Here is an 11,346-nt window from a genome sequence, read left to right as displayed (position 1 = left end):
CTATCATCGTTGGCAAACCGTTTATACTGGGGAAGTTTCTTTGCGGTTAAAGTTCTTTCGTGGCTGCGAAAGACTAGGAAACGTCGCTCCCCTCCCTCTCCCTTTTAGGGTCGCACTCCCTCTCTCAACACATACAGAGGACGAACAATTACTTCCGCATCCCAGAATCCTTAAAAAAATGGCAAATGCCTTACTTCCCTTCTTCCTCTGTATTCTCTACTCCCTCTTCTTCGCAGGTGCTCTCTCTCTCTCTCTCTCTCTGTGTATGTGTGTGCGCGTATGAAAACTGTGGAAGCCTTTCAAACGTAGCCTTTTCTTCACCAAAACATCTACAAGACTCTTCTCTCTCGCATCTCGATCTGCATCTAGTGTAAAATATAACAGCTTTGATCGTACATTACCGCCTGTTTATGTTTTGTTTGCAGATGGGATTCAACTCATAATAGTGAACAACTGCAAGGAGAGCATATGGCCTGGAGTTCTTGGCACTTCAGGCCAACCAAATCCCAAAGATGGCGGCTTCCATCTCTATAGCGGCGAGGAAGTAGTCCTCGAAGTCGGGGAGGGATGGTCTGGGAGAATATGGGGCAGACAAGGCTGCTGCTTCGAAAAACAAACTGGCAAGAGGTCATGCCAAACTGGGGACTGCGCGGGGCTTTTACATTGCCAAGGCATTGGCGGCGTCCCTCCGGCCACTTTGGTCGAAATGACACTTGGAACCCCCAAGTCCGCCTTACATTACTATGATGTGAGTTTGGTCGACGGGTTTAATCTTCCTGTGTCAATGGTTCCTGTAGGCGGTGGTGTGGGATGTGGAGTAGCCGCGTGCGAAGCTGACTTGAATGTTTGCTGTCCGTCTGCCTTGGAGATAAAGCGCCAAGGGAAGGTGGTGGGATGCAAAAGCGCCTGTTTGGCCGCAAAGTCGGATAGGTATTGCTGTACTGGGGATTTTGCCAATCCAAAGAGTTGCAAGCCAACGGTGTTTGCTCATATTTTTAAGGCCATCTGCCCCCGGGCTTACAGCTACGCATACGATGATTCTACAGCTCTAAAGACATGCAGGGCTCCTCGGTATGTCATCACGTTTTGCCCTCCTGTTTGATGGATGACTTAAACAATAAAGTTAAAAGCAAGTCTACTCTGCTGTTTTGTTATCAATGATGTCCGTGATATTTGTAATCACTATTGTTCTAGTTTTTTGACTTTTTCAATCGTGTGGGTGAATTATTGTCTGGAAACCCGGATTTGATTATCTCAGCCCACGGATTAGACACCCTAATTCTATTTCCACCACTGGGCAGTGGGTAGTGCCAATGCCACGTCAAATTCAATTTGCAGTTTGCATTTTCAAAGCCAACTTGGTTTAGGGTAATCATTATCACCCACTACCTTTGGTAATTTATGATAGAGATCATTGGAAAGGAATCTGAATGCAAGTTGGGATTTAGCACGCCATAAGTTCCGTTCTGTAGCTCGTGAATGCAAGTAGGAATGCCTTAAAAATTAAATTTCGTTGCTACAAAGTGTCTTCAAAATGCATCTCATGGATTTTAAATTTTGACCGTCGCTTCCAATTAAGTTTTGCTAATCCTGTTAGGGGTGCAAAGTACTAGCATCTAAGAACCGAACATGTAAAGATTGAGTTGTAAATTTTGACTTCTCATGTACATTATAGAATATAGAAAGCCCAAAACATCACTCACATGAGCATTTGAGTGAGTGCACAGAACCATTAAGCAAGTTTAAGTACTGTGTCGAAAAGCAAGTATTTTGCCCAACTTCTTACTCAGATTGGGCAAGCCATGATCACTCACCATATTCGCTCCCCCACCCACCAAATAATTGCTACAAATTACAACGTTCGTCCAAAGCATAACAATCAACATACGAAGCAGCACCAAAGTTATATGCCAGCCATATTGAGTACTTGGGGAAAAGGTTCTTTAAATAAAACAAAATAATCAAATTTCTGCTCATGATAACATTAGAGGCAAATTTCTGCTGGCTCATTTGGACAATCTGACCAGTTAATTTATTTATTATAGCTGAACGTTCATGATGAGGCTTTCCATGCTCCAGCACATGCTGTAAAAATGGATGGAAGCAATCAAAACACTTGATACAACAACTGAGTTGAAGTGTTGAGCAAAGAAAAAACATACATATGTCATGATAAATGGACATCCATGAATCCAATAAAGAGTCAAAACCATTTGTGAAGTAATACAAGTCAAAATGTACTATTCATGAAATAATAAGAGGGCTTTAACAGCTAAATAATGCAGGTCAAAATGTACTGCATGGTAAACTTAGGGATGCCCAAAATCAAATTTCAATAATATCTAAAATATACCATGTGGTCCATGTGATAAAGAAATAATTACATCACAGGATAAAAGTGACTGTAATTTGGCACTGGTAGTGAGTTTGAAGTAGTGTTGGAACTACCAATTCTCGTGGAGTATATGACTGTTACCTGAGGCAACTATAAATTATGAGTTCGATACCAATTAAGTTTCCGTCGAAGTGGAGACTGGTAACATATACAAACTATATAATAAAAAAATAAGCTCCGATATGATTTTATTTCTCAGCTGTTTAGAGTCCCTCCAACTCTTGGAGGAGTTGAATTTAAGTCGGCATATATAATTTATCAACAGAACAGAAGAATCTCTACTACTACTTATTTCAAATTGAAATACAATGGTCAGCACAAACAATGAACAACTGGGAAAGAATGCCATAACAAATAATCAACATAAGTGGTCCTGTATGAGTCCAAATAGCAGTAGCAAACACGATCGAAGCTTCCAAGATGTACAACATAATTCCCATACTGGTCTTGTGCCAACATGCAAACAGACTGCAAAATCTCATCCGTCATTATTTGCTGTGTTTTAGGGTCATCACAGTGCTCCAGGATTCTGTGTCATATTAAATTTATATCACTTTAGCCATAATCCTTCAATTTCAGACACCACACAGACGTGCACATACAAAAACACAGATTTTTACCTGAATGACACGACAGCCATATGGTTGAGTAGACATAGTCGTCAGAACTTGATCATATATAAAAGGTTGAAACAATAAACTAGATGGCATCTTCAGGTACACATTCAATACATTTCTGGATCATGACATGGTTCCCATTTTGATCGCGTACGCAACGCATAACATGACCATCGAGCTCCTTGACCATTTTAGTCTGCTGGTCCAAATCAACGACTTCTATAGCCTGAAGAGTACAAATCCAGCTCCGTAATTTCAGTTCTAATGCAAGGTCAATGCACCGGTACTTATTCAATTGGCATTAGGATATAATTAGAGGCATGCCGGCTCTGAAATCCTAAATCCTTAACAAGATTAGAAAAAACTGCATTTGTCTAAATACGTAGGAACAGTATGAGTTAATGCGCTTCCATGTCCTCTACCATTTGGAAAGCAAAGAAGCTGGCATACTGACTCATCCAGTTCAATATACTCAAACCTAAAAGTATTGGTTCTCGTTAGTGCAATGAGCTGCTTCGAAGTTATTAGGGTTTAGATGATTCCCAGATAGTGTTTAAAACTCCTCAAAATCAATGCCTTATTCACCATTCTCAAAGGGCAGATTTATCATGGTCCCCACCACTTAAGCAGGTGAATGTCAGTATGATCTCGGCTGGAACTCTTTAAGGATTTCAATGTCTTTATCCACCAATCTCAAAGACCAGCTTTATCATGGTTCCCACCACTTAAATGGGTGAATGTCAGCATGAACTCAGCTGGGACTCTTTAAGGATTTCGCAAATAAATTATGTTATATAGCAGCATTAAGCCAGTATCTTCAACGCGTATCGATACAAGGTAGAACCGTAGAAGATACCACTGTTGAAACTCAAGCAAAAAATTCTAGAAAAGAAAATATAAAGAATGTACTGACATGATGTAAAGCTTGCATATGTCGGGTCAAGTGGATGACCATGGTCCATACCTTCTGGATAACTTGACAGCCATACATTTGAAGGCTAGGGGTCAGCATGCACGTGATCATTGAGCCAGTTCTCTTATTTGGGGCGCAGTTCCATATGCTCAAAGAACTGAATACAAAATCATAAATGCTAGGCATAAAGACAGCATTCGAGTACTCAACTTACGATTACATTTTAAAAAATAAGGGCAGAAACAAATTAATAGACAAAATTACCTTCTGAATCACATAATTACCAAAAACATCAGTCATTAATGAAAGTGCTTGGGGCATAATTTCATAGAAAACCATGTTTTTCTCTTCTGCTGCGGCAGTCTCAAGTTTCTGTTGAATAAATCGACTCCCATACTGATCAGCACTGTTGAAGGTATTCAATCAGGGAATTAAAACCTGGAGGTCTCCAATAAGTGACAGCACAGAAAGTTTAACAAGCAGAATATACCTGAACTCAACGACTTGGCCTGCAATTTCAGAAAGTTCAAAGGATATAGACTTATTGCTCTTAAACTCATCTAGTAAAGTGGATGCAAAAGTTTCATCCAAGCTACCAAAAACTTCTGACTGTCAAGCTCCCATGACACCCCCAGATAAATTTCTCATACCAGAAAAACGCATGTTTCGCTCACTGTGCCGGATAGGACTACCTGATCCAACGGGGGAGTTAGGAAGAAAGGGGTTCTTAAGAAAAGCACAACACCACTTAAACTTGACACCACCTAATTACTAGAGTTTCTGAAATGTTAAATAATATATTTTTAAAAAATAATGTTATACATCAGTCACTATTCAGTACCACATACTCATAACTTTTGTTTTTATAGAATGTAAAATATTTTTCATAAGATATGAAATGTGAAGTAGATAATAGTAACAGATGAAAATAACCTTTTATAAATAAATAGTTAAGATCTTGTTGAGTGAATTGACTTTCTTTTAAAATAGTTGTTATTGCAAGTAAAAAGTTTCAAAACAAAATTAAAAGAATATTTAGTTAAAAACAAAAACAATCAATCGCCCAAAATTGGGGTTGGAGGGGGTTGATCACCCAACCAATCTTGTATTGATTCACTATCTCATTAAGCCAATTATTTTTAAGATAAAAATTCTTCTTATTAATTACTATTTACTACTCTATATTCTACATTCTATAAAAAATACATTCATATCCTATGAAAAGCATACTCATATTTTATTAAAAACATCACACATTTTATGAAAAAGTTATAAGTGTAGAGTGTGAGAGTGAATAATGATTGATACATAATAAAATTCTTTTAGAATAATTAAGTTCAATCAAGTATTAAAGATAGTTGAATATCTATGAGATGGATATTATATATCACCCCACACAAAATGATTCATTGATATTTTTTAGAATGATAAAGACTCTCAAAATATACGTTCGGTTGTCATAAAAGTTAGAAAAATGTTATTTTGTTCATTCAATTTGTCTCTCATTTTTACACCTTATCTATTTTAAATTTTTTTATTTTTTTCTTTATTTAATAATAAAGAAAGTGATTATTAGTGTATTAATATATTTTTATATTTTTTAAAAATATTTTAAAATATAAATAAGAATAAATAAAATAATTGAAAAAAAAATGAAAAGTGGTCCCTTAGCGGTGATACTCAGGCATTCGCTCTAAGACTGCGTTTGGATGTTGAACTGAGTTAAATTGAGTTGAGTTGAGATGATAAAATATTGTTAGAATATTATTTTTTAATATTATTATTATTTTAAAAATTAAAAAAGTTGAATTGTTTATTATATTTTATATTAAAATTTAAAAAATTATAATAATAATTAATAAATTGAGATGAATTGAGTTTAGTTTAATTTTCAAAAGTATCCTAAAAGTTAATGGTGTGCAGAGAAAACACCAAATTAACTCTAGATCAGGATAAAAGGACGAGTAACTCTTCTTCTTTATTTTTTTAATAGAATTTTTATATAAACTGGTTTATTCTAACCATTTAAAAGATTGACACGTATATATGACACTTTTTCAACTTCAAATTTTAAAATAATATTTCGTCACATGTGTATCACACGTCATTTTTATAGATAAATTGGAAGAATAAACTAAAAAAGATTTTACCTATAATTTTTTTTATGAGTAATAATATATGCACAATTATTTTTATAATATTTTTTTTATAATGGAGATATTTCTGTAAGATTAATGATATATTTATAATTATTTTTATACAACTATATGTTAATTTAAAAGTATTTATGTAAAATGATATTATTTTTATAAATTATTTAAAAAAATATCTTTCATTCAACACGTAATTGTATAAAAGTTATAAAAATAGTTATAATTATATCATTTTGTTTTTGGAGTTGTTGGGTTGTTGGAAGAAGATGCAAGGTTGTCAACAAGTGGCAACGGTGTAGAAGATAATTCCGTTGTGTATCATGTGATGTATATGGACGGAAAGAAATGCACACTATTTTGAAAATAAAGAACGTACATTGGCTAAGTTGAAGAATTTTCTGTTCCATACTTTATTGTCTTCGCTTTCCGCTATTGTATTGCAAGGGCAATGTTCATATTTCTTATCTTTAAATTATCGCGTGTAGATTGTATGCAAGTGTTGTTCTGTATACATCACGTGTATATGTGATATGTCTATTTCATTCATATATATATATATATAATATTTATCTCTTATTTATCAAAAACAATTATATCATTTTTTTATATAAAATTATGTTATTTTATAAAAATATCTCTCATTTAAAAATAACTATATAAATAATTTTAAAATAAGTTGTATATTATCATTTTTCTTACTCTCAAACTTTGTAAACTTTGTTTTTGAATTAATCTTATAATTCAATGACTGATGAAGATTATAGAACGTTAAACTCTCGCGTTTCCCGATCCGTATGCAGCGTGCTGGCCTGTCACGTCATCACGTGGAGGAAAGTGACAGTCTACCCTCTCAAGTCCTCATCCCAATAGGAAGGTGACAAGTGGCTTCTGTGTGACGCTTGAAAAACTCCCCCACCCCACTTTCACGCTTTTACTGCCAGGTGTGAACCAAAAGAGCCCGCGGAGAGTGGCAACATAATTTTGTGGTCGTATAAGGTGTCAATATTGAGATAGAAAGTGATAGCTGTTAGTACACATTTATTATTTATAGTTGATTTTAATTTTTTAATTTTTTTATCATTATTTTTAAAATACTTTTTTAACATCTTTAATTATTAAAAAAAATAAAAAAATTAATAATTTTATTAATAATTACTTCTTTAATCATTAAATAAAATTAAAAATTAAAAAATTAAATGTAAAATAAATAGTAAATAAGCAGTAATCATATTATTTTCCTTTGATTGAGATAACCGTATAGTTTGGAAGTAACAAAAAAGATATGATATTTATTACGCGTAATGTTACCAACAGTTATATGTAGTGTTTAAGTATTGCTTAATTTTGTTTTAAAAATAATGAAATTTATTATTAAAAAATTAATTTGAAATAGCAAGTCTAGCGTATATGGTATTACAAGGAGAATTAACATTTCAAAAAGATACATTTACAAAAGACCTGTGCACTTCCAAATATTTGTACATGGTATTCGTGTGTTATGGATCTCAACAGCAAAATATTTGAGATTGAGAGGGGAAAAAAGAAGTTATTATCCGATGTTCACTGTCTTGTCTTCTAATTAGTAGGAGCAAATAAAAGTTTTAAATATGATGTAGACGTTATCACCCCAGTGATCAATCTAATACGATTACATGCATAGAGGACACACTCTTCTTTATAAAGGACACTTATCTCGTACACTAAAGATGTCGATCATCAAATGTAATCAAGTGCTAGTTTAATTGCATATAAACACATACAATCTCATGACTTTAGTTAATTGTAACTAGTAATTTTATTTTATTTATGCATTCTTTATACCCATTATCTGTTCTATATTTATCACTATATTATTTTATTTTTAAATCTTCATGAAAAATAGCTGACAAATTAACATAATTTGATATAATACATAAAATTTATAGACAATAAATTTTACAGTTTGACGTGTTACATCAATGTATTAATGTGTCCGATATACAGTATTGCTTTAAGCTTTTTTTTAACCAAATCACTTCAATATTAGTTAATGTCTGATGTTTATTTTCTTGCTTATCAAAGTGTTTCAATCTTGCCTACAGTAGAAGAACTTTATGAATTCAAATTTGTTATAGTTGGATTAAAATGAAAAATGGCAAATATATAAAACTGGCTTCTTAGTATTTATATTTGTTTGACTATTATATTTTTATGATAAGATTAAATACTTTTAGAATATTATAAACTTACTTTATATATATATATATATCACTTAAACTGTTTGACATGAATACCTAATTCAAAGATAATGTAATTAAATATGGCTACAAAATGAAGCATATCAGATATCGGCATTCACTGCGGTGGTTCGGCATTCGAGCGGCAAGAAAGAAATCTGAAAGACGCTTTTGCAGTCTTTTTATTATTATTTTATTTTAAAAGAAAAGCATCTTATCTACCATTAAAATTTGTGATTATGTCAGCCTTAGTTTACATCTTTATAGCCCAAGGAGTAGGAATGGTATTGCAGACATGTGAGATAAATTGACCCTCTCTCTCTCCCTCTCTCTGATATAAATAAATAAATCAGATACAAGATTCAAAGATAAATTGAATGGACAAGTACTGATAAATAAAATAAAATAATCGTCCTCTGTTTTTTTGGGGGCTAGGAATAATGTAAGTTAACACCAAATTCATAAATTTCTATTTTATATTAGTAGTTGTGAGTGTTAAATGTTGTTCACCTTACATTCGGCATATTAATTATTTGCTGAGTGGGTAGGCACTAAGCAGTCAAAAATAACGACTAAACTTTTAATATTTCGTCTGCCTTATTTACACCTATTTTTTATACCTGTAATAGCAAAAGTCAAGTTCTAAAAACAGAACCATTAAATACGAATGCAACTCAAATAAAGTCCAGTACGTGGGAGTGATTTAGGAGATTTGGCTATGATTTCATTTTTTATGTTTCCATGATATAAGAATAAATGATATATACCATACTACTACCATCTTACTTTCATATTATTTTTATAAATGTGACATATTCTATCATTTTTAGATGGTCTCTTATTTTATTGTTTAAATTTAAAAGTTAATGTGTAATGCAACCTTATTATAAGTTGGGAACAAAAACGAGATGTAAGTGTAATTGGTACAACTTTTTTATTTACAATATCGCAATTGAAGAACTCGAGTTTCGTTTGTTTTCGAGATTAAAATTTAAAATTTTGAAAATTTTGAAAACGTTTAATCTCATTATTATAATTTTTTAAAATTTTTATATAAAATAAAATTAACAATTCAACTTTTTAAATCTTAAAATAAAAATAATATTAAAAAAATATATTTTAACGATATTTTATTTAACTTTTTAATTTTAATTTCAACCCACCTCATCTTAAAAACAAACTAAACGTGATTATGTAGGTAAGGGATTAGACGTTTGGAACTGGTGTCCAAGAATTTTAGGAATCAATCTTTTCAATGCATGGGTAGGCTGGACATCATCACATGATTGAAAAAGAAACGCAGAGACTAATAGCATTAGCAACACGGGAATTTTGTGACAATTAATTAAGGTGCATGCATCTTATAAGTGGGCAAAAATTAATTAGTGTTTGAAAACCCAAAACCTTTAACCATCTGCCTAACTAGTTCAAGTTCCATTACTCCTTGGTCTAGCCATGTAATTAACGTATCACGATCTCTCTGACGTTCGACCTCACGTTATAATTAATTCGTCTTCGTCTATCCAAACAATATCTCCTCATCTTCTTCTTCTTCTTTTTAATGGTATTATAAGGCTTATTTAGCTTTTTACGGGCAAACTCTTCCGATCCTCAGTTTCTATCGCTTGACAATAGAAAAATGAGAGAAAAACGAGACCTAAATCAGTAGAGATTGGGTAATGAACCTATCTGTTTATTAATTTACTAAACGCACAACTAATATATAATTAGCATAAAAATATTATTTTAATAATTATAACGAATACCATGATTGGTGATGCATGTAAATCGGTACATGTACACCAATTTGTAGGCATATTATATATCTTTGAAAACTATTATAGATATAAAGAGATTACATAAAAATAAAATTATAAATTAACGTGACTTTATGAGATCTATTAGATTTATTTTACAGTAAAAATAAATTTACAATCTGACATACTATATCAAATTACATCAATTTATGAGTTTACTTTCAAGTAATTACTTTATAGTTTATATTTTATCTGATCTAACGGAAATGGATTAGGCTGCATAAAGAGATACATCGGACGGGGCTCACACGGGTTTGCCTTTCTCTTTCTCTATCATTTTCCTCGTTGGGTTGACCCAGTTTCATGTGCTGATCCCCAAGCAGGGTTGGAGGATGGGATCTGAAATGGGTGGTCCAAAGAGGAGCTTCCGCCTCTTGGGCCATTAGCGAGGCAGGGATTAGAAATTAATGGGTTGAAATTAGATAAAATCCTCCATATAGACTTGTATAATCATAACTGTTCATTCAGGCCGAATTTTTTTCCAGTTCAATTCAAAACATGGATTAAAAAATCCGGATTGACCCAATCCGGGATACCGGATTATAAATCTGGAACCCAGGTTTACAACCCAGAACCCCTTTTTTTAATAAAAAAAAAAAATATCAAGATAGTCAGCACATTCTTCTTCTAAAAAATCTAGACTAAGAAGATGCCCTTTCATCTTTCCACCTTATAACAAATCCGACAACAGTTTACGTTTTGTAACATCAGGGTGTTTACCCCGGCTTATTGAGTATATCTGCATCATGTACATATGATTTGATTTTTATGGATTGGTTAAGTGGTTGGGTCCGGTCCATTTAAAAAAAAAAACACAAAAAGAAAAACTTGGGCCACATTTTTGTTTTAAAAAACCGTATGTAGACCACTTAAGTTATTGTTCGTGAGGTGGGTTCCAGATCGGATGCTCAACTTCATTTTCCATCATTTCATCTCATTACCAAACTCAACTTTCAGCTAAAATCTTCCAGTTTCCTGTTACTGAACCGAGAAGGAAAATATCCCAAAATCTACACGAAACACCATAACTTAAAGTTGAAAGTGTAAAGTAATAACATCATAACTATCAAACTCGTGAACACAGATCACTTGGGAAAAAAATGAAAAAAGAAAAAAAGACCGCCTTCTGGCCCAGGCCGTATTTGAAACCCGAGTTCTAGTCCGGGTATACCCGGATTCCCGGGCCAGAATCTGGATGATTAGTCCTATGTATAATTGTATTGTTCAGAAAATAG

At 33.0% G+C, this 11,346-nt stretch overlaps 1 protein-coding gene and 1 pseudogene across 1 annotated transcript; one reads left to right on the top strand and one right to left on the bottom strand.

Annotated features, from left to right (window-relative positions):
• LOC121265731 (thaumatin-like protein) lies at positions 1 to 1,238 on the top strand. The gene is made up of 2 exons (XM_041169412.1): positions 1 to 236; positions 426 to 1,238. Exons 1-2 carry the CDS (start codon positions 179 to 181, stop codon positions 1,100 to 1,102), a joined length of 735 nt encoding a protein of 244 aa, XP_041025346.1. The 5' UTR covers positions 1 to 178; the 3' UTR covers positions 1,103 to 1,238.
• A 607-nt stretch (positions 1,239 to 1,845) lies between these two features.
• On the bottom strand, positions 1,846 to 4,588 carry LOC121248376 (annotated as a pseudogene).
• Between the last annotated feature and the right edge of the window lie 6,758 nt (positions 4,589 to 11,346).

The sequence above is a fragment of the Juglans microcarpa x Juglans regia genome, chromosome 1D (genome assembly GCF_004785595.1).
Source record: "Juglans microcarpa x Juglans regia isolate MS1-56 chromosome 1D, Jm3101_v1.0, whole genome shotgun sequence".
In the NCBI taxonomy this organism is placed as follows: Eukaryota; Viridiplantae; Streptophyta; class Magnoliopsida; order Fagales; family Juglandaceae; genus Juglans; species Juglans microcarpa x Juglans regia.
Note: the sequence above shows the minus strand (reverse complement) of the source record. Positions and strands in the feature narration are given on the sequence as shown.